This window comes from Vanacampus margaritifer, chromosome 3, assembly GCF_051991255.1.
Source record: "Vanacampus margaritifer isolate UIUO_Vmar chromosome 3, RoL_Vmar_1.0, whole genome shotgun sequence".
Taxonomy (NCBI): domain Eukaryota; kingdom Metazoa; phylum Chordata; class Actinopteri; order Syngnathiformes; family Syngnathidae; genus Vanacampus; species Vanacampus margaritifer.
Window position 1 is genome coordinate 29,293,408 of NC_135434.1, and position 24,977 is coordinate 29,318,384.

General features: G+C 40.9%; 1 protein-coding gene across 2 annotated transcripts in view; it reads left to right on the top strand.

Moving 5' to 3' along the window:
• Window positions 1-379: 379 nt before the first annotated feature.
• The window catches only part of fxn (frataxin), a 42,425-nt gene continuing 17,827 nt past the window's right edge, over window positions 380-24,977 (top strand). Inside the window, exons 1-4 of one of the 2 annotated variants that reach the window (XM_077562291.1) lie at window positions 381-682; window positions 7,967-8,047; window positions 10,502-10,593; window positions 10,674-10,794. In XM_077562291.1, coding sequence (XP_077418417.1) covers window positions 569-682; window positions 7,967-8,047; window positions 10,502-10,593; window positions 10,674-10,794 — 408 coding nt within the window. In that variant the 5' untranslated portion in view covers window positions 381-568. Of the gene's footprint in view, window positions 683-7,966; window positions 8,048-10,501; window positions 10,594-10,673; window positions 10,795-24,977 lie in introns of both variants that reach the window. The other variant, XM_077562292.1, reaches the window with a different exon arrangement.

Sequence of the window (24,977 nt, forward strand, 5' to 3'; positions counted from 1 at the left end):
AGTGTGGTAAAGATAACAAAGATAAAGTTGTGTTTTGGTAACTCTGCTTATTTTATTAGCAAAGCTTTACATAAATGTAAATTTGGAAATCACAAGCCACTTTTTTCAGTAGTTATATTTGCAATCAATAAATGCCTGTCAGAATAAAAGGGCTGAGGACTTTGAATGCATGTGCGAGATATACTGTATAAGTTAAATGTCTAAGTAACATATATATATATATATATATATATATATTTTTTTTTTCTATTGTTGCACTGTTTTGTTGATGTTTGACAACAACAACCCTGCTCTCCAACCTTCGTTGCAACTCTATTAAGTGAACACTTCATTGAAGAGCGTCCAGTTATCCAGTTATACATACAGATCAGTGGAAGTGCCCTATGTAGGGAGTTGTGTGCACATTCGGACAGCTTCGGACAGTCAAGTTGTCACTGCACGATTTGCGGTCGCTTCATGATCTGCGCGTGCATGCTTCAGTACTTCCGGGTCTTCTCGTTCGGCTAGGATAGCAACCTTCAGAGGCAAACAAAAAAAACGAGAATCCGAAGAGGACAATTGTCAAGTTATGATCTTTTTCACAAAAACCAAGGGGATATTTTCTCATATATGGCGGAATCGAGACAGACACCACAACATGGCGACAGCATTGATGACTCTTAGGATCAATGTCTCGAAGCAGGTACAGTATGTGATAAAACTCGCTGCCTACACTATACTACGTTAGCAAAGCTAACGTAACTTAACAGCAGCATCAGATTTTTCTGCTGTTACGGTATTAACTCGCTTCCAGATGTGGCAGTTGGGGCAATGTTAATGTTAGTCTTCGATCACTGTCAATGCTTCACGCCGTGTTTTCAATACGAAGTGTTAATTTTGCCGTGACGGCAACCATTGTAAAACGTCTTTGAGTATCTGATCAAATAGAAAAGCGCTATATAAATCTGATGCATTATTATTATTATTATTATTATTATTATTATTATTATTAACTCTCTATCCATCCATCCATCCATCCATTTTCTTAGCCGCTTTTTATTAACTCTCTACCTAGCCTTATTTTGCCATGAATTGTACAAGGACTATTAAAGGGGTGCTCAATGCCAAAGTAACTTTTTTTTTCTCTTCTGGCTGATAAACTGTATAAACGGGTGTTTAGTATAGGGATTTCCCCAGAAATGGGTAAAGTACTGACATTCTCTACTTGAGCTAGGATGTATGGGGGCCATGTGTAACGCTTTGTATGATCAGAGATGGGAAGTAATTAAGTAAAAAATATATATTACTGGACTTGAGTAGTTTTTTCCAGTACTTTGTAATTTACAGAGTATTTATTTTTTAGAATACTTTTTACTTTTATCCGTTAAATTTTAAAAACAGTATCTGTACTTTTCGATACATTTTCCAAACAGTGGGTTGTTACCCGTTACTTTTGTTTTACGTGCACGACAGCGATTAAAAAGAGGAGCGCAAAAATTGCCGTCAATGTTCCACACACGGTCCCCGACATCCCCGCTTGTGATAGGCTCTATCTCAACCTATGAGATGACGCGATGGAGAGTGTCAAAGTTGAAACAAGATTGAAACTGTTAACATTATGGACGCGACTTAGAAGGAGCTAGCGAGTCGGCTGGCTACCCAGTCCACCCACCCATGGCCTTACCTGCGGGAAATGCTTCACCTTGGTCGGCTCGAAGAACAATTCATGGCGAATGCATTGTGTCCTGTGTAAACCTAAAGTCCACGAGCTAGCCGCCTGCAAGAATTCCCCATCCAATCTGAAACAATTTATCGAGGTAAAATACAGTGAAGCTAAATAATCATTACCCTTTTGTTAGCTTGACACTGTTTAATGCACTGATCTGAATATATGTCTGGATATCCGATCGCTAGAGCAGACTACTGTATAAACTATACGGTATACAAATATACATACAGATTAGACATGTACAGCTCGTAGGCAGTTTGTATAGAGCCTGGGGCTTGGGGGTTGTGGCGGGGTGGTCACTATTTTTTAACAAGTAAAAAAAAAAAAAAGAAGAAAAAAGAACAAGTGGACGGTATGTGCTGCTTTGAAGACCCCTTTTTTTCTTTTATCGCTCAGTTCCTTAAACCCCAATATTAGATTTGGCAGAGGCATCTCAGGGTTTTTCCTGTGTACAAAATTCAGAGGCGGCCACCTCCACTTAATTTGCTCGCTACCTCTAGCCTGAGCCACTGATATCGCTAAACACTTCGCTCCAGCTGTGTTGATTGAGCTTGGCAGCAACGCATTTTAACTGCAGTTGCAGTGTTGCGCCATTATTGAGGCGCTATATCAAGAGCAGTGCACCAGAAAGACCTGAAGCAACAACCGAAGCTAAAATTAATGGCAACTCTGTATTCATATAATTTCTCATTTCTTGTCCTAGATTGTAAAATGGCGGCTGATCATCATAGGTCATCGCCGCGAGTACTGATACTTTGAAATCAGACTGGTATTGGCACCGATACCTGGTATTGGTAGACAACCATCATAGTCAGGATGATACCACCTCTACCTCATTTTGAGCCAGGAATACGAGCGATGCACCCAATATTCGGCTACAGAAAATGTTTGTCCGTATGGCTATTTTTTGCCATTACCGGCATTCGGCCGAAATAAAATTAAAGCAGATTTAAAGCTGGATTTCACTTTCCTTTCTTTTCTTTGGTCCTTCCTTGGGTCTCCTGACGGCCCCACAGCTCTGGCTGGGTTCTGAAGTGTTCGGTTTAGGTGAACGGTATGGGATTTTTAAATAGGTTTTAAGTGAACTAATGAATACACATTCACACGCACATGCACATACATATACTCACCCACGTACAAAATAAAAATTAATGTAAAAAAAATAAAATATATATATATATATATATATATATATATATATATATATATATATATATATATATATATATATATATATAAAAAAGGGAGAGCAATGATGCTGACATGTCAAATTGGTAAAATTACCGAATGAACAATACTGAGCTCTCCATAAAAAAAAAAAAAAGAAAGCCGAAAGAATATGGCCGAAATAGGTTGTGGTGACGCAAGCAGAAAACCGCGGGGGTGAGTGTCCGCCTTTTCTTCTCGCTGGCTTTTCACCTTGTGAGTTTGCACCGGTCGGTCGCAGCAGCTCAAACCCTTGTTTGGTGTTGTACCATTAGCCAACATGTCTGCAGTGTGGGCACATTTCAATTTATACTGTGCTTTGTTAAAATGCCAGTGCTAAATAAATATTTTATAATTGTAAATAATTATAATAAATGCAATGATAGACTGAGATGGTTTGGACATGTCCAGAGGGGAGATAGTGAGTATATTGGCAGAGGGATGCTGAGATTCCAAATGCCAGGCAAGAGGTCTAGAGGAAGACTAAAGATGAGGTTTATGGATGTAGTTAAAGAAGACATGAAGGTAATTGGTGTGAGAGCAAAGGACAGGGTTAGATGGAGGCAACTGATTAGCTGTGGCGACCCCAGAAGGGAAAAGCCAAAAGGCAAAGAAGAAATGCAATGAGAGTAAAAATTGGCTTCTTTTTTTTTCTGGCTTTTCGGTTTTCGGCCAAGCATTTTTCTTTTTTGGTTTTCGGTTTAGGCCAAACATTTTCATTTCGGTGCATCCCTAAGGAAAACCCCTGCATCTTTTGTTGAATTACAGTTATAATTATTTAATAAAAAACTATACAAGTTTTCCTCCTGTAAACATGTGCGTGTTCATAATGGTAACACGTGGTGAGAAGGCCAACTTCACAATAATATATGGCCATCCAGTGATTCTGCAAATAATTTTGTCAACAGCGGCGCTCGTCACCATCGAGACACAGACTTTTATTTTGGTAAGCTAAGCACGTTAAGAGCTGGTGCGTTCTGGCGTGGTTACGGCCGACAGCTACATGCAAATTGTCATTAAAGAGTGGATGTTAGTTCGCCGCTTGGCCTGATTAGTTCACCAACGCTACAATACAGGGAGTCCTGAAGTTACCGCGGATTTCCTTTCCTACGCTGGCGATGTAACCCAAATTTTGATTTAAGTCGTATTTCCCCGTTAAAGTCGATATTTACATCTAAATACAATGTACAGTAATTTAAAAAAAAACATATTTGCGTGACCCGGAAGAGCCGGAACCAATATTTCGTGTTTCCGAGCGGTGCTAATTTTAACATAAACATGGAAATGTGACGCGCCTGATGGCGACCCGACCGGCTGATGAACGTCCGTTGCTCGAGGTAGCAACAACACAACTTTAAATAACTTTAAAATGGCGTGATTACTGTGGGAAATTAACAAAAAAGAAGGTGCTACGGACGAGGCACGGGCGCCGTAAAGTCCAAACGACGTAGGCCACGTTACTCGTGTACGACGTAACTTGAGGACTCCCTGTACATGTACATCAAAAGAGGCTGCAGCAGCGGTACCGGCGCCTCGTTAATTCGATGACGAAGATAATGAGGAGCAATAATCATTTTGTCCGTCCTAATGTGGGGGGGTTTTGGGGGGGGGGGGGGGGTTCTGAGGGTTTGGGGGCCTGGGGGCGACTGTGGTTGGGTTGGGGTGGATGGGGGGCAGGGGGGTCGTGGGTCCACCACACCAGCATCTATCGAAACTCAGACACAATCTGTTTCTTCCCCTGGTTGTTGAATCGGTGAAGGCTGGTGTATGTGGATCTCACTCTGCTTCGTCTGTCCTTCCTTCCTTTCCTCAATCTCTCCTTTGGTCTCTTGAGGTCTCCCTGATTTGTTGGAATTTGGATGTTTCTGGGGTTGGTGAAGGACTCTGGTTGGTGGTGTCTGGTCGGTGCTGGATTTCACTTTCCTTTCTTTTCTTTGGTCCTTCCTCGGGTCTCCTGACGGCCTCACGGCTCTGGCTGGGTTCTGAAGTGTTCGAATCGTTAAATAGGTTTTAGGTGAACTAATGAATACACACTCACCCGCAAGGCACACACGCACATGCACATACACATTCTCACCCACATACAAAATAAAAATTAATACAAAAAAAAAAAGATTAAAAAAAAAGAGAGCAATGATGATGGCATGTCAAATCGGTAAAATTACCGAATGAACAATACTGAGCTCTCCAGAAAAAGAGAGAAAAAAAAAATAATAATAAAATACGCGACACTACGGCAACCGAAAAGTCATAACATACAACGGTGAAGTTTTGTTTTAAAACCAAGATCAAACAGATTAAACATGTTAGACACTCATCTCAAGGTCTCATGAGACAAAATAAGTCACCGAAAATTATGTGTACTTATGGCGCCAGGCTTTAGTTACAGTAGTGACGTTCCTGCATCCCCCCCCCCCTTTTTCTCCTTCCACTCAGTTTTAGTGAGCATTTAAATTGCAGTTTTCACAATTACGTAATCGTGTTTTGTCAAATCGGGATTTAATTGCAAATGCAATTAATCGTTCAGCCCTAGCCTGGATTGTAGGGCTTGACGATCATGGGAAAAATAATAATCACCATTATTTTGATTGAGATTAAAATCACAATTAATTACACAATTATTCATTGATTTTAAAACTTAATATTTTTTTCCACTATCAAAACTACCAGCATTTCCCACAGATTTGAAAACTACTTGGGTGGGTGCACAGTCAGGCGGGGATGGGGGTGGGCCTCAGTCCTGTTACTACCGCTCCTCTTGCCTCACGATCCACAAAGTGACGGCGAACTAACATTACATGCGGTATATCTAAATTTTTAATACATTTTCTTGAAAACTTTGTGGTGGCCATTACTTGGGTGGCCCACCCAAGTATTAACATAGTGTGGGAAACACTGTACTCAAAACTATAATCATAGCCTTACGCCCATTCATCCCTTCACGTTGGAACACTTTGTTCTTGAACACTATTCTTTTTGTCAAGTATATCATAACCTTATGAATATATGAAATTCAATCCTTTTGAATTTTCATTCTTCTTTTTCAAACTTAAGCATTACATTACCTTTGCCCCTTTATCATATTTATTTTATTTTAGGTAATCTATATCTAAATACCTGATTATTCAATATAATTTTCTGTAGGATATTTGAATACTCGGTACCAAAATATTCGATAGCTGTAGCACTATAAAGGGGACTGCAACCCGCAATGCTGTAGTGTACTATACATAATATATAAATGGATAATGAAAGAGATGACTCGACACTTGGCGAGGACTGGCCATCTGGAATTTCATGAGTTTTACAAATGCCCAGTCCATCCACGGCCATGAATCGAATAGTAATGGCTTGATGTTGGTCAATCGGTACGATGGACACTGCACTACCACTCCCCGGAATAAAGTTCAGGCTCAGGATTTTTTTTAACTTTAAGTCCTGACTCCGTCTGTTGGGGAGAAAGTCTTATCTTTAAAAAGAGACCAAAACTATTCTTTTGCTCATTGCTCTCACTTTTTTTTTGTTTTTGTATGTGGGTGAGTATGTGTGTGTGCGTGCGTGCATGCGAGTGTGCATGCGAGTGTGTGTGTATTCATTAGTTCACCTAAAACCTATAAAAAAATCCCATACCGTTCACCTAAACCGAACACTTCCAGCCAGAGTCGTGAGGCCGCCAGGAGACCCGAGGAAGGACCAAAGAAAAGAAAGGAAAGTGAAATCCAGCACCGACCAGACACCACCAACCAGAGTCCTTCACCAACCCCAGAGACATCTAAATTCCAACAAATCAGGGAGAGCTCAAGAGACCAAAGGAGAGACTGAGGAAAGGAAGGAAGGACAGACGAAGCAGAGTGAGATCCACAGACACCAGCCTTCACCGATTCAATGACCTGAGGAAGAAGCAGATTGTGTCTGAGGTTCGATAGATGCTGGTGTGGTGGATCTGGCATGCATGAAAATCTCCACCAAAGAGGGGAGCCGTCGACCCCTGCCAGGACAGAGCAAGCGCAACACCATAGGGCCCCCCAGGCCGCGGTAGCGCCAAAGGACGACCCCCGGGCCCCGCAGGGGCTACCGGCCGGAGAGCAAACCCAGGAGCAGGAGCGCCCGCCACCCCAACACGGCCCGCGCCCCCAACCCAACGCAGCAGGACGGGGCACTGCAGGCCCGCACAGGTTCACAGCCCCCGCTTCCCCCTGACCCCCCAGACACCTCCCCCCCCCAACCGGCAGCCCCCCAGCCCCCGACCCCCAGATCCCGGGGATCCCCCGCACCCAGGCATCGGCGCCGAAGAGGGGCCGGGCAGCGGAGCGGAGAGGGCATCCGCACCCACCCCACCCCACACCGTGTGGAGGGACGGAACACCGGGGGCAGAAGGGGAGATGGGGACTCCGAGGGACGGGCGGCACCCCCGAACCCCAGGCCCAGTGGAGAAAGGCCCCGGTCGTCACTCCAGCGTTCTTAGTGAAAGCTAACCCTGTAACTGAGTTCGCCAGCTCGCCGACTGGCGAACTCTACCCCTAAACCTTGAATGTGACCCCACCAAGTTTATATACAAGTGTGTGTGTGTGTGGTGCATTAAAATTGGGAGCAGGTGAACCGGAGCAGAGGGAAATGATATCCCCACGCCCCGATCCACCCGCCTCCCAGGCATGTCAGTGAGTGCATGTGGTGCATTAAAAAAAAAAATAGGGGGTGGGTGGCGCGGCGGGGACACAGACATGGGACCGCAGCACTGCTCTATACTGCGGACTGCCCCAACCGATGGCGCCCCACCCCAGACCAAAACTATTCTGATACTCCAATTGGTTAAAGAACAGTTTAAAATTTATTTTTGGGGGGACCTTTTTTTAGACGTTTTAGGTAAAAATGGCAGGAGTTGAACAATTTTGATGTAGCTGTATGTCTGACAAATCTGCAAATGGAAAGAGAGTACTGGACTAACATTGTCCTACTGCCCACAGCTCGGAATGGGAGCCAATTGTCTGAAAGACAATTGAACTGAAATACCTGAACTCAATGTTAACTTATCACTTTTCGTTTTGTTCACAGCTTCACGGCTTTCGTACTGCGTGGATTCACACAGTGCCAAAACACACACAGCATTCAATTGTCAATGATGCAACAAATAAGGTACATTTTGCTTCCGGTGTTAAAAAAAATAAATGAATCTGTGCACTAGAAAAAAATTGTGACCAGATGGTAACGGACAGGTGTGTGTGTTCTTGTTTGTGTTATCTTGTGAGGACCATATTCCGGGTTATTACGGCCTAAGCAAACATTGCACTAGAGATGCACCCAAATGAAAATTTTGGGCCGAAAAAGTTCATTGACCTCAGGAAATTGCGGAGTTGATTAAAAAACACTTTTTCAACAATTTTTGTTAGAAGGGAAGGTTTGAGATGGGTCTATAATTTGTTAGCAGGGAGACATCCAGCATTCTCTCTTTTTTTTAAGCATGGTTTTTAACGGCGGTTACTTTCAGGGATTTAGGAAGTTCACCTGATTGAAGTGAGCAGTAGATTATTTGCTGTAAATCGATTTGAACAGATTTCACAATAGTTCTGAAAAAGCCAGTTCAAAACTCAGATATGTCTTTAACCACTGGTTAAGTAGATTTAACCGGCCGTTAACTTTAACAGCACTGTTATCTTGTTGTTCAAAACTCTGTTAACTTTAACCTGCTGTTAACTTGCTGTTAAAGTTAACACATCTAGGGACCGCCGCTAACTTTTTATTAGTGTCTTTAACTTTGTGTCCGTGGCTAATGCTGCCTTTATGATGCCCGTTGAGCGCAAGAAAAAGAGAGTCTATAGAGGGCTTGGCTTTGACATTGGTGATTATTCTGATGAAGAGTTATGCACACGCTACCGCTTAGCAGTAAATGCCAAGTCTCATGCTGAGTCAAAAGAGAAATAATAAGAATGTGTTTTTTAAGATGGGTTCTAAAAACGGACAGAGGGGGCTTTCCCAACATTTAGTGGGAGGTGATTCCAAAGAGAGGTTACCTGTAATGTTTCTTGTTTGCGTTAACGTCAATAATCAAACAAACACTGTGAATAGCGGCTATTTATTTACATTAAATTAATTAAAATTTAATATTATAATAATAATTTTTTAATTAATTTGAATTTAAAACAGTAGTTACAAATATTATTAATCACAATTACAAGTATTAGATAAAAAATACACACATATTAGAAGTATGTAAATACAAAACAAGACAAATAAAAGCAATTATATAAAAAATATTACACAAAAAATACAAATCTGTCAAAAATACAATTACTTTAGAACTTTAGAAAAAACACGAAGAAATATGAGAAACAAAATCAAACAAAAACATGCAATATTCTATGCTACAAAAATATTGGCAAAAATACAAAAATATTACACAAAATATTCACTGAAAATACACACAGTAGAAAAAAAATAATTATAATAAATAAATAAATAATAATAAATAATTTCACAAAAACTTGCTTTAATCATTGATTGATTAACGTTTGTTTGGTTGGTCGTTTGGATTGTATCCATTCCTTTCGCCAACCCGGAAGTAAACAAAAAGAGGAATTGTGGGACTAACAGCGTGACTAACTATGTTTTGAACAACGCATATTTAACGGTCAGTTAGTTAATGTTGGGTTAAGAATTTAACCGTCGGTTAGGGGTTAAACAATGGTTAAAATAACCGAGAATTAAACAACCGGGCCCAAAAGGTTATGAGTCAAGACAGCTAATTGAAGGTTTCAATTGCTGAGTCAAATTCTGTCATGATAATTGAATTATTCTTAGGTGATTTTAAGTGCTGCATCATTTTGTCATTTTGCTGGTTTGTGACAATGTTTGACCTGATGGCTTGTACTTTTTCACTAAAGTAGCAGGCAAATTCATTGCATTTATCTGTTGAGACGAGTTCTGGCGCTCTTTGGTTTGGGGGATTTGTGAGTTTGTCGACCAGGGCAAATAGAGTGTGTGTATTGTTGGGGTTCTTACTAATGATTTCAGGAAAGTATTGTTGTCTAGCTATTACTAGCTCTTTGTAGTACTCTATAGGTCAAAATGAACTTGGAGTTTAGTTGACTTTCTTCCATATGGCAAAACCCCGACTTTCAACTTAACAATCAATCATTTTATTTAGGTGTGTGGGAGCAGAAAGGAATTACACATCTCTACCATCTTTTCTCAGATAATACGTTTATATCACAATTAGATTATTTTTCAGAATCGTTCAGCCCTATGAAAAAACGTATAAATATGTCTTTGAGACACTTAAAACATTTAAAATAGAACGTATTTATGCGATTTTGGAAGCAAATTAGTTAATTAGAAATTTTGACTCCTGTACACACTGCCTAATCAAATTCTGGAAAGTGAATTTTTAGCTGTGTGTTATTTAGTAATTCAGCTCCAAAGTAGTGTAGTACTGGGGCTAGTTGGTACCCATCCCTAATAGCAAAGCACAACTGTACTTCTAAAATACATGTTTACAACCGGATAATCATTTACATGCTAAAAGGAAATATGTTGTGATCCTTTATTAAACCAAAAATGTCTATCAACTGAATTTACTGTTTTCTGTCACAGTGGTTTGCGTTAACAGTTGATACTGAAAGATGTAAGAGAATTATCCATCTGTCAGCTTCAAGACTGGAAGAGAACACCTCTCAGGATAAAAAGTAACCACAGCACAAATAATATGTTCTGTGACAATTGTCATCATCGCTATCATTGAAAGATTTTCTAATCTGTTTGCCAGTGAGTTGTCAGAGGCAGCCTATGAGAAGCTGGCTGATGAGACGCTGGATGCCCTGGCTGATTACTTTGAAGACTTAATGGATGAACCTTTCACTGCACCAGACTTTGATGTTATCTACTCAGTAAGTCAGTCTGATATTCAAATTGATTTTGACTGTTCTTCCAGGCTATGCTTTTGCTTTGTACAGTGGACATGGAAAAAAGAACCAATACATTTCATTTCATTTATTTCATCCTTAAAAGAAGTAAAACTTATAACATCTGCCCCTAATAAATACAAAATGAATGACAGATATGGGCAAGGTACACCTTACAAACAACAGTTTTACAAAATAAATTCAATATCATAATTGATTGCTACATGTCAATGTAATATGTATTTTTGTAATAATTGTGCTTTTATACATTTCTTGAACATATAAATGGATGAAGATGTTTTGATTTTACAGTCAAGATTGTTCCAGAGACTCACCCACTGGATTCAAATAAATCTTTCTTTTTGTTTTGTTCTATTCTTTAGTTTAGTTAGTTGGTTTAAAAAAACAACAACATTCTCTCAGTTCGTAGTCACTTTCTCTTTTTTGAAATTTGTTTTGCAAGTTATTTGGTAAAATTTAGTGATGGGCTTTATATGAAATTTTGAGGCAGTTATATTCCAACAATGGGTTAAATACCACAAACTTGTCAAGTGACATTTACGTTTAGGTAACTTCCAGTCGTATTTTCTCTCAGCAAAATTGGTGTGTTTTCCTCTCGATCCCTGCCCGAATTACCTCCCTTTTTTTTTTAAAATATGGAAGTCGTATCATTCAAGTAAAGTCATCCAAATCTTCCAAGAAGGACAAAGATTTAAACTGCACATCTGTAGTTATAGTCACAATTATGAAGGCAAGTAAGTATGCTTTTACGTAGTGTTCATAGTGTGTTACTTCGGTGGCTAGCCTTAAAGCAACACTAAGGAACTTTCACTTTATGTTGATTATGGCGGTGACAAATGGTCAAAAGTGGTAATGTTATGTCTGAAGGAAGACCACATTTCCAATGAGGACATGCGCAGTCATTTTTGAGGTCACGGCAGTGAATGAAAGCCGAGGCAATGTTGCTGTCCTTTTATCCAGGTAGCTTCCCTTTTTCTTTGTTCTTTTTTGTCTCCTTAGACAAATCTTTTTAGTTGTTTTGCAGCTTTTTGCAGTCTTTTTAACGAATGGGGGAAGGGACATATGCCATAAAGCAGTCAGCACATTTGTAGTTTTTTTGTGTGGCAGTGTGTACTGGCATTTAAAAAAAAAAAAGTTCTTCGACGTTTTTCTCCAACCACGTTAACTTGGATCTATCTCATATTTGCTCAGAAGAGTGTTTAGGCCTTCATGATGTCACAATACAAAGTTTGTGAGTTTCGTCAATCGCTGTGAGCGTTGCAAGGCGCTGTTCGTCAAGAAAACAACTGATTTTGTTGAATTGTTTTTAGGTACATGAGTGTTTTGTGGAAAGCACTACTTCACTTTTATATTTTCATGCAGCATCGTGAGTGATCGCGGATCAGGACAACAACATATCCTTATATAAGAGGTTACATGAGGACATATCAAACCATGGTTATTTCCCATTCAATGGAGCCCAAGACCTACAAAAAATTATTTTGGACCCATATTCTAAAACAGGAGTGTCAAGCATACGGCCCGCAGGCCGGATCAGACCCGCCAAGAGGTTTAATCCGGCCCGTGAGATGATCTTGTAAATAAATTAAAAAAAGAGTAATGTCGGACGAAGTAATCAGACGGCCAAAATCAAAACATAAATTTGTAATTTCACAAGCAATTCTCAGATTAGCAATGCAATTTGTGCACAGAATTGAGCTGGAGCTAACTTCATTAACTACGTCACACAATGCATTTTGGGAATATATATGCAAAACAGGTAGATACAATAAAAAAAATACCCAGAACTCATATGGGCCAAGTGTTGCCGTGTTCCATTTTAATTTGTATTATTTTTTGGGAACAATACATTTACAGTTATGCCCCGCTATTTAGGGCTGGCCTGCACATATGTGTAGAACTGACGAAGTGACACCAATTGTTTTTAATTTATGTACCATGATTTTACCGGTCAAGCTCACTTGGTATAATATTTTCTTCCATGTGGCCCCTGAGCTAGTATGAGTTTGACACCCCTATTCTTTTTTCTTTTTTTTTCTTCTTCTGGAGAGCTCAGTATTGTTCATTCGGTAATTTTACCGATTTGACATGTCATCATCATTGCTCTCCTTTTTTTTTTTTTATATATATATATTTTTTTTTTGTATATATTTTTTTGTATGTGGGTGATTATGTGTATGTGCGTGCGTGCGAGTGTGTGTGTGTGTTTATTAGTTCACCTAAAACCTTTAAAAAAAAAATCCCATACCGTTCCCCTAAACCGAACACTTCCAGCCAGAGTCGTGAGGCCGTCAGGAAACCCGAGAAAGGACCAAAGAAAAGAAAGGAAAGTGAAATCCAGCACCGACCAGACACCACCCACCAGGCCACCAACCAGAGTCCTTCACCAACCCCAGAGACATCTAAATTTCAACAAATCAGGGAGACCTCGAGAGACCAAAGGAGAGACTGAGGAAAGGAAGGAAGGACAGACGAAGCAGAGTGAGATCCACAGACACCAGCCTCCGCCGATTCAATGACTTGAGGAAGATTGTGTGTGAGTTTCGATAAATGCTGGTGTGGTGGATCTGGCATGCATGAAAATCTCCACCAAAGAGGGGAGCCGTCGACCCCCGCCAGGACAGAGCAAGCGCAACACCTCAGGGCCCCCCAGGCCGCGGCAGCGCCAAAGGACGACCCCCGGGCCCCGCAGGGGCCACCGGCCGGAGAGCAAACCCAGGAGCAGGAGCGCCCCCCCACCCCAACGCGGCCCGCGCCCCCAACCCAACGCAGCAGGACGGGGCACTGCAGGCCCGCCAAGAACCCCACCGATCCACAGCCCCCGCTCCCCCCATGACCCCCGCCCCCCATCCACCCCAATCCAGCCCCAGCCGCCCCCAAACCCCCAGACAGGGCGAAGACGGTGTTTCCACCCTACCCCCCTCCCCCCAAAGTGTGTTATGTGTCCTATATGTCTATAAAAGTGTATTGTGCAAAACTAGTGCAGTGAGTTAAGAGGAGCGACCAGCGCCCACCAAACCCCCATCCACCCCACCGGGACCCCGGCGGGCATATGGGACCAGCCCGGCGAGGCGATAGGGCTCGCCAGGAGGTGCCAGGAGGTCCACCGGAGCGGGGCGTGCACAACACCAATCCACCCGCCCTCCCGGCCCCGATCCACGAATGGAGCCCCCGGCCCAGGGGAGGGGGAGGAAGGCGGACAGGGGAGGGGGAAGGGACGGGGGAAGGAGACGACAAGAAGGGCAGGAGACATTTTATCAGTACAGACGCTCCCCACCTTACGAACGAGTTACGTTCCGGACGATCGTTCGTAAGGTGAATTTGTTCGTAAGTTGCTTCAGTGCTATATATTGTATTCTAATTTATGTTTAAAGCCTATATAAGTATATTGAAGGTTTATATAAGTTTGTTTAAGGCTTGTACTTTTGGAAGATGTACTCGATGCTTAAGGAGATGATGGAGGAGGAGGAAGAGGAGGATTTTATATCATGAGAGATTCTTCGTCGTCGCTGGAATCGGCTTCAAAAGTTATTTCCTGCTTCATGGGGACCGGCGTTTCTTCCTCCTCCTCCTCGCCACGTTGCTCAGCCTCCAATGAGCTCTCACAGCGCCAATCGTCGGTATTAGCGGCGGAGAGAAGCACTACGCGCAATACAAAATCTAACTTACAGCATTTCTTTCCAAACATTTTTCGACATACTGTACGCGCAGAAATGTTCGTATGTACCGTTGTTCGTAACTCGAATGTTCGTAAGTAGGGGAGCATCTGTATATGAAAGTAACATATATTTTTGAAAGTTTTTTTGTTGTTGTCGGAGAAAGCTTGGTAATATCTTTAGCTAAAACAGGCGGTTGGAGCGTACCCCGAAGTGTTGGAATTTGTTTCTTTATCATATTTTTAACTTGGAGATAATGTAAAAAAATTCAGTTTTTTATTTTATATTTTTGGAGCAAGGATGTATATGATATAAACATATTATCTGAGAAGAGATGGTGGAGATGTGTAATTCCTTTCGGCTCCCACACACCTAAATAAAACAATTGGTTGTTAAGTTGAAAGTCGGGGTTATGCCATAGGGGAGAAAGCTCACAGGGCTCCACTTGGGCTTTTGTAATTTCTAGTGCCTTCCACCAGGCAGTCAGGGTGGCGGAAATCATTGGGTTTTTAAAACAATTATGTCGCTTAATCGATGTTGTAATAAAGAGTAAATCTAGAAGTCTGAGGTTATTACAATCCTTCTGTTCTAGTTCCAGCCAAGTTAGTATCTCTGTTGGGTTGTGCCCATAGAATGATATATTGTAGCTGGTTAGCTATATACAGTAGTAGTACATAAAGTTTGGTGCCTCTAGACCACCTTTGGATTTACTTTTCTGAAGAGTAGATAGACTAATCTTTGCTTTTTTTTTATTTCAGTAAAATTTTGTAACTGCTGGTTCCAACAACTGGAACCAGTTAGCCGTAGGTTTAAATGGAATCATTGAGAAAAAATAGTTTATTTTGAGTAAAACTTTCATTTTAATGGTGGCTATTTGTCCTATTAGAGAAATAGGAAGATTATTCTAGCGCTCCAAGTCACTATAAATGTTATCCAGAAGTGAAAAAAAGTTTAAATGAATTAAATCAGTTAATTTAGGTGCGATTTTTATGCCTAAGTATTTTAAAGTACCTATAGGAAATGAGTAGTGTGGGTCCTGGCTTGCAAGGTTCCATGGATTTTCTGTAATAGGTAGAAGTGTTGATTTTGTCCAATTAATAGAATAATCTGATAACTGTGAGAATTTAGTTATTAAGTTAAATACTTCCCCTAACGAAATAGCAGGCTTTTCTAAATAAAGTAAAATATCATCGGCATATAGATTAATTTTATCTTCTCTTACCCCAGAGTGGATTCCTTGAATCCTTCTTTCCTGGCGTATGGCTAATGCAAGTCGTTCAATAAATATTGCAAATAATAAAGGGGACAGTGGGCATCCCTGTCTTGTGCCTCTCTGTAGAGTAAAACTCTGAGATATAATCCCATTAGTAGTAACTGTAGCTTTAGGAGAATCATATAATACTGACACCCAGTGGATAAATGATTTCCCAAAGCCAAATTTATTTAAAACAGCAAAGAGAAAGGACCACTTAACTTTGTCAAAAGCTTTTTCTGCATCCAACTGCCTTTTTAGCATGCCGCTGTGACATGCTAATAAGGTTAAAGAGCCTCCTAATATTATTAGTAGAGTGACGATCTTTAATAAAGCCTGTTTGGTCGCTATGAATGATTGTCGAGATTACTGTTTCTAGTCTAGATGTGAAAGCCTTAGTGATAATTTTAATATCAGTGTGTGAAATCGGGCGGTAACTTGATGGAAGGGTGGGGTCTTTTTCTGGCTTTAATAAAAGTTTAATTGCTGCTGTAGTCATGTGTGGGCGTATGTAACCATTAGTTTTAATTTCTGTTACTACTATTAAGAATAGTGGAGCAAGCATTAACCAGAAGTGCTTAAAAAATATAGCCGGATAACCATCCGGGCCAGGTGCTTTGCCATTAGGCATACTATCTAGAGCACTGTACAACTCGTTTATAGTAAGTGGTGCTTCTAACATATCGTTATATTCAGTAGTTAACTGAGGTATATTTAAGCTACTGAGGAATGCCTCAATAGGCTCAGGGTTAGGCTTGCTAGTTTCTGAGTATAGGTTACGATAATAGTTATAAAAAAAATTGATTAATTTCTTCTGGTGATTGTGTGCATTCACCAGTTGTCCCTTTAACTCTTTCACTGCCATTGACGTTTATAGACGTCAAGTAAAAACCTACGGAGCACTGCCAATGACGTCTAAAGACGTCATCCAATTTTTTATTTTTTATTTTTTTGAAACGGGTGCGGGCAAGGCCTCCGGAGCTGTGGTGAAAGTTTCCAGCCGGTCTGTTGTGCCTAATGACTATTTTTGGCCCCTAGAGGGCAGCGATGACTCTCTTTTGACAAGATCGGGTGGGCGTCAGTAGAGGCGGAGCTAGAGCGTCGAGCAGGAGATGAGAATGGAAGACAAAGGAAAAATGGCGGCCGGTTGCGAGGAGCTCACGCCCGAGACGTTTTTTTCAAAGACCAAAAGCATCGCTGAAAGAGCACATTGTTGACGACGATGATCATCATCGATGATGAAGATGAGGCTGGTGACTCCGTGGTTGGGAAGCATTGACGCGGCAGTAGAAGACGTTAGATGGAGCTAGATGGAGGAGGGAACGGGCAATGGCGAGCGTTTGTAAGCAGCTCTACGCTTACAAGACGAAAGGCATCGACCAACGCTAAAATAGTACATTGATGACGACGATAATCATCATCGATGATGATGAAGGTGAATCCGAGCTTGACGGCGAAATTGGAACCGCTGACGCGGCGGCTATGACGGTGTCGTAACGCGGAGCGCAACCGAGCACGCACAGGCGGACGTTCGATCGGACGACGGAGAGTGCCCCGAGTCCAATGCATATTCATCGGAGGAAGTGTGTACAGTCTGCTACTTGCTTTTTATTCCCCGGAAAAAAAGGCCGTCAAGAAAGTGTAACGTTTGCACGCAAAACGGACCAATGCGAAAGTGAAAGTAAACTGTTGTGCGAGTCCTGGCGTCTCCTTGCACGCAGGAGAGCGTTACAAAAGGAAAAACTGTATTTGAAACATCCACATAATTGTAAGTAGTACCACAGCACACATTTGTAAATAGTTTGCGAAATTGTTTTGTCAAATTGTTACACTGTTGAATGGAAATAAACGTATTTTGCAATCAAAAAACACTTTTTCATTGTTGGTGAAAGCGTTTTACAGAAGTAAAGCACTATTTAGGTGTTTGTGGCATCATTCATGGACAAAAAGAAGTGTACAATTCACTAGAGTGCATGAAATAACATCGTTTCACAAAAAGCTCTTTTTCTCCGTTTTTTGTTTCAAAAGAGAGAATTTTGGTGAAAGTAACCATTTTCTATTGTTGATTACTGAAGAACGGAATAAGGTAGAAACAAACTTTTTTTTCTGATGAAAGCTGAGAGTCAAATCTTTCATTTGGTATTATGTGTGTTTCCATAGTCCAAACACAACATTTTCTGTGGACCTTGAAAGATCACTCAAAATGCTTAAATCGGCTGGCAGTGGGGACAACCCGTTTCTGAAAACGTCTGGCAGTGAAAGAGTTAATAGCCGTTATAAGAGATTTTTCCCGATTGCGTTGAAGTTGGTTTGCAAGAAATTTACCTGATTTGTTATTATATTCAAAGTTGTTGTATTATAAACTCTGTCTTTTTAGTTAGCATATCGTCTAACTGTATTTTTGTATTTTGTAAGTCAGTCCATATTTGGTTATTTGGGTTTATTGCGTACTCATCCGTCAGTTGTTTAATTTTATCTTCCAAGTATTTTTCAAATTTTTTATCCTTTTTCTTTTTATAAGATGAATATGATATAATTTTACCTCTAATTACTGCTTTCCCAGCTTCCCAGAGAAGAGATGGCGATAGGTCTGGAGAGTCATTTATTTCCAAAAAGTCTGCCCACTCTTTTCTTATAATTTTGTCAAACTCTGCGTCGTTTAGCAGTGAGATGTTAAAACGCCATGTCGGTGGTGGTTTAAAGGTATAATCAACTTGTAGGGAAAGGGAGTCTGGTGCATGGTCGCTAATAATAATAGGATGTCATTTTGTAACAGTTTTATCAGCAATAGAGTTATTTGTAAGAAAATAATCAATTCTTGAAAAAGACCGGTGTACAGCGGAAAATAAGGTAAATTCCTTCTTATTTGGGTTTTTAAGTCTCCAGCATTCGACGAGGCCAAAATCATCCATATATTCCCCTATTACTTTAGTAGATTGTAATCGCCTACATATTATATTATTAGAACGGTATATTAATGGATTTAAGACTGTGTTAAAGTCTCCTCCAATAATAATAGTAGAGTTTGCTGCTAAATCAAACAGCTGAGGGGAAAATTCATGGAAAAAGGCCGGATCATCATTATTAGGGGCATATAAATTACCAAATGTATATATTTTATTAAATATAGTCACCTGAATAATAATGTATCGGCCCTCTGGGCCTGTTATTGTATTATTTAGAGTAAAGAGTAAATTCTTATGTATGAGTATACAATTACATTCATACAGTATGAAATTGTGATGCCAGTCGCAGTTACACAGTGTACTTCACCTCCTATTAGTCACGCAATGCCAACCGGACATTTTCATGAATTTATAACCCCCCCGGACGCCCCAACAGGACGTAAGAAAATGTTCTGTGCTCCCAAAAGAGCATACATTTGGTCACCCTACCGTATACTATAAATGAATTGCCTTAAATTATTACCTTTTATAGCCTTGACAATCTCTTGAGTACAATTTATATTGTAAATAAACATTTTAACCTTGCTGAGGGGAAAATTCATGGAAAAAGGCCGGATCATCATTATTAGGGGCATATAAATTACCAAATGTATATATTTTATTAAATATATTCACCTGAATAATAATGTATCGGCCCTCTGGGTCTGTTATTGTATTATTTATAGTAAAGAGTAAATTCTTATGTATGAGTATACAATTACATTCATACAGTATGAAATTGTGATACTAGTCGCAGTTACACAGTGTACTTCACCTCCTATTAGTCACGCAATGCCAACCGGACATTTTCATGAATTTATAAACCCCCGGACCCCCCAACAGGACGTAAGAAAATGTTCTGTGCTCCCAAAAGAGCACACATTTGGTCACCCTACCATATACTATAAATGAATTGCCTTAAATTATTACCTTTTATAGCCTTGACAATCTCGAGTACAATTTATATTGTAAATAAACATTTTAACCTTGCCTGCTGTCTTCATAAATACCTTAAAACAAAAATAAACCATACAAAAATACAGATTCTTAGTCAATAAAACAGAATCTTAAGCAATAGAATTGCTAAATATTACCAAGGAGCGTTAGCACACTCCAGTAGACAAAAACGGTAAAGTTTTACTATGCAGTAAATTACACAATGAACATGAAATATAGCAACATTAGTTAAACAATGAAACACTCAAATTCGAACATCGTTCCCTTGTCAACCAGGTGCTAAAGAATCATCCACTGAATTAGTAGTAAACTTCAGTTTTCTCTCATTTCCTGTGACGCGCACACGTCTTCTCTGCACTTGGAAGACGGCGCTACTAAGTACGTTGGTTACTTACGTCAGTTCCTACTGGTTTAGGAGACCTTTTCCTGTATCCTTCAAAATAAAAGTATCAACTATATTATAATAGCACAATAAAACGCAATTCTGCAATACAAAAACAAAAATAATAGCAGGGTCATTGACATATTTTATTTTAGAAAACCTGAGGGGGGAAAAATACTTTTTTTCTTTTTTTTGCCCTGCAATTTGGTGCCCCCTCCACTAGATGGCGCCCTAGGCAACCACCTAGTTTGCCTATGCCCTGAGCCATACTGATCAGTCATGCTGAGAGGAAGAGAAATCTCAGGGGACCTCAGGAAGTCGGTAGTGACAGCACCTCTGTCTGGGGAAGCTTAGTGATCCCGCTCAGTAAGTGGCACCTGCCAATGCCCTTTTAACAAATCAAATAATGTAACACACCCAAATCTCAATTAACGTAGTACGTGAAGGTGTGTCCCCAAAAAGATTCGGAAACTCCCTAATCAACTGAATCAATTGGTCACGCTGCAATGGAACCAAATAACTCATAGAGTTCTCCAACTGCTCCAAAAATGCAGTATTCTTTAAATGGCCAGACACAATAGCCTCATCCGGTTCGGGCGGATCCCCAGCCCCCAACCTTGACACCGTACACTGAGGACGCATAGCCGACGGACCCAACACCACCTAAACCAAACTGTCATAGGAAACATATGGCTTGAACAAGTTGACATGGCAAAGTTGTGTTTTCGAACGATGTTCCGGGGTCGAGATCATATAGTTAAGATCTGAAATGGAGATGCAACAGGCAGCAAGGCTAAAACCTCATCACCAGGCAAGAACTCTCTATGCACAGCCCGTGCATCGTAATACCCTTTAATTTTAGCTTGCACACAACTAAGCCTTCTCCTAGCCATCTCCTGAGTAACATACAACTTGTACCTGAAACCGTTGACAAAGTCAATCAAATTTGTCGGAGGGTCGACCTCTTTGCAATCATCTTGTAACAGCGCCAGGGGACCTCGCACCTTATGACCAAACACGAAATCAGTAGGACTGAATCCCGTACTCTCCTGAACCACCTCACGAGCGGCCAGCAAAAATCCAGGGTAGAGCCTCTTCCCAGTTACCTTGCATCTGGACACAGAATGAACGCAACATCAACTTTAGCGTCTGGTGGAACCTCTCTAGAGCACTCTGACTCTGGGCGTGATAGGCAGACGAAAAATAGTTTTTAACTCTGAATTGCTTCAAAACCTGGGCAAAAAGTCTCTAGCAAAAATTAGACCCTTGGTCTGACTATATAATCCAAGGAACCCCGAAAACAGAAATGAACTGCGACAATGCATGCACTACCGACTTGGCTGTAATACTGCGGAACGGAAATGCAGATGGATACCTTGTAGTCTGACACATTACCGTCAACAAGTACTTAGCACCAGACCTAGCTGGAGGCAACGGACCAACACAATCTATGAGCAAATGCTCAAATGGCTGCCCAATTGCTGGAACACAGACTGAGTGGCACTGGCTTAAGGGTCTGATTTGGCTTACTGGTTAACTGACGTGTGACAGGACTTGCAATACGCAGACACATCCCTTTTCAAATGAGGCCAAATGAAATACCTCATGACACGATCATACGTCTCCCTGACCCCCAAATGGCCACACTGATCATAAGAAATCTGCAACACAGTAGGATTAAATTGTACAGGCACAACTACTTGATACACTGACTCCCCCACAAAGCTCTCAAACTGAGGTGTCCATTTTCGCATCAGTACCCCATCATGCACAAAGTAACATTGAGAACTGTCTCTCACCTGGGATTGAGGGCAAACCAACTCCATGAGACCCTTCAAGTTGTCATCTGACTTCTGCTTCTCCACCAGCTCGGCACGAGAAACAGACCATGGAGCATCAGGTACCACAAGGTCACAATCAGGAACAACGTCACATTCCACTATAGACTTGGACCGAGTCACAACACAAACACCAACTCCATCCGGTAGCTGCCTCTCCCCAACATGGTCACCGCACATCACAAGAGTGCTGGTCACCCTAACTGGAGGAGGAACCTCAGCCCAAACTCTACTACCATCAATGTCATTGCCCAGGATCATGGCCACGCCATCCACCGGCAAGGCTGGATGCACACCAACGGCCACTTCCCCCTGGAACAAATCATAGTGAAAATACATGCTGTGTTTCGGCACATTCAAAATCGTGACACCCATTCCTAAAATGGGAATAAAAGAATCAAGTGCAGTTTTGTCAGAAAACGGTAGTGCAGATGGCAAAATGAATGAAGCAACTGCCCCAGTGTGACGCAAAATCTTCACAGGCACGTCCTCATTACCCTCCACCAGAGAGACATGGCCCTCAGTAATGAACGGAAGAAAGGACTCCAACACCAAGAAGCCTCAGATTCAACGGAAACTGCTCCAGATGCAACACACAATGCCGGCGTAGTATTAGCATTAGCAGCAGACTGCCGCAAACGAGACTTAAGCGAAAACAATCATTTTTCTAATGCCCGCGCTTATGACAATAATTACAGATTTTATCCAAATCACGAGAAAACCTACCACTCTTAAACCCCAGTAGACTTGTTAAAAACAGTCTCACAAGATCCAGAATCAAAGGTCTTGCTACCAGAATGAGCCAAATGGTAATCATCTGCAAGCGCAGCTGCCTCAGCCACCGTTGAAGCTCCATGTTCGCTGACATACATCGCAATATGCTCAGACACAGAATTTTTAAACTGTTCCAACAAAATGAGCTCATGCAAGTTATCATTAGTCTTAACGAAGAACACCAGTTTAGGAACCGCTAATTAATTACGCCGTCTTTATATAATCCAGCAGAAGTCTCCAACATAAGTGACTAGCGGATACCTGTTAGCATGACCATTGAGTGTCTGGCTGTTGGCTGGAGTAAGTTTGACAGCTGGTACCTGGCTTACTTTAATTTTTTCTTATTCTTTTTCAATATACCAAGGCTACTTGGTAATCCACTGTCCATGTTTAAAGGAAGGGAATGTGCCTTAAATTGCACATTGAGGTCTTTTCATTAACTCTTTGACTGCCAACCATTTTCAGAAAAGAGAACATGTGGGTGCCAGCTGATTTAGAGCATTTTGACTGATCTTTCAAGGTCCACAGAAAATTTTGTGTTTGGACTATGGAAACACAGATACTACCAAATGAAAGATTGAAATCTCATCTTTCATCGGAAAAAAAGTTTGTTTCTACCTTATTCAGTTTTTCAGTAATCAACAATAGAAAATAGGTTAGTTTCACCCAAATGCTCTGTTTTGGACCAAAATACGGAGAAATCAAGCTTTTTGTGAAACGATATTATTTCATGCACTCTAGTGAATTTGACACCTTTTTTTTCCATGAATGATGCCACAAACTCCTAAACAGTGATTTACTTCAGTAAAACACTACTACCAAACAATGAAAATGTGTTTTTTGATAGCAAAATAAGTTTATTTACATTCAACAGTGTAACAATTTGACAAAACTATTTGGCAAACTATTTACAAATGTGTGCAACTGTGCATGTGTGGTACTATTTACAATTGTGTGGATGTTTCAACTACACAGTTTTTTTTTGTGTGGTATATTGTTTAACACTCCCCTGCGTGCAAGGGGACACAGCAGGATTTGCACCACAGATTAGTTTCACTGCGATTGCCCCTTCGCGTGCAGACCCTACACTTTCTTGCCGGCCTTTTTTTCCGGGGAGTAGCAGATATGTACTGCAGTGTGTGTTTGGCCATGTTACGATACGATACGATACGATACGATATACTTTATTTTCCCCGTGGGGAACTTTTTCCTGGACTCCGTCCAGCTGCAGTTTACAGTAAGAGAAAACAACAGAATAGATAAATAAAAAAATTAAATGTTGTCATCAAGTCTACTCTCAGGATCATGATACGGTGACCTGGTGTTATGTCTGGCTTCCTCATGTCCTTCAGTTCCTATACGGGGTGGTAAAAGATGTTCTGATCCATCTTATCCACTCCATTCATGATGGCATCGTAGTCCAGAACCAGTGTCTTCTCCGTGATCAGACTGTACCCACTCCTTCGATGACTATGCATTGGACTCAGGATACTCTTTATCGTCCGATTGAACGTCCGCCTGTGCAGAAGTGCTCGGTTGTGCACCACGTTTTCCGGCGTTAGCATCGCTAGCCAGTGAGGCTTTACGACGTGATCGAAGCCGCCGCGTCAACGCTTCCAACTTCGGCGTCAACCTCGGAGTCACCATCATCATCATCATCAATGTGCTCTTTAGCACTGGTCGATGCTTTTCGTCTTTGAAAAAAATGCTGAAGCGTGAGCTGCTTGCAACCGGTCGCCATTTTCGCTTCCTCAGGCATTCGCCCCTTAACACTCTAGCTCCGCCTCACGTCTTCTACTACTGACTCCTACCCTATCTTGTCCAAAGAGAGTCATCGCTGCCATCTAGTGCCCATAAATAGTCATTATACTAACTCGATCTGCTTGATACTTTGAGCACAGCTAGCCAAGGCTTTCCTCCACCCATTTAAAACAAAAAACAAAAACATAGTTAACGTCTTTTAACGTTTTTGGCGGCACTCATTTGGATTTTACTAAACGTTATTTAACGTTTTTGGTGGACAAATAGTTAAAAAAAATACCACATGAATAGAGCTTAGTCTTGATTTATTTTATAAAACACTTTTGCCCATTAAAAAAGAAAAACATTCAACTCAAAATGTCAAACTTAACTGTTGAGATTATAGAAACACAACTTTAAGCCATTAATACCTTGCTATTTTACTCATGAACAATGTAAAAATAAGAATGTTCTGCCTACCAAAAAGTTGTATTAGACATGTTGAATTGATTTGTTTTTTAATGGGAAAAGCGCTTTACAAAATAAATGAAGACAAAGTACTATTTATCTTCTTTTTTTTTTTTTATGCTGATCCAAAAAACG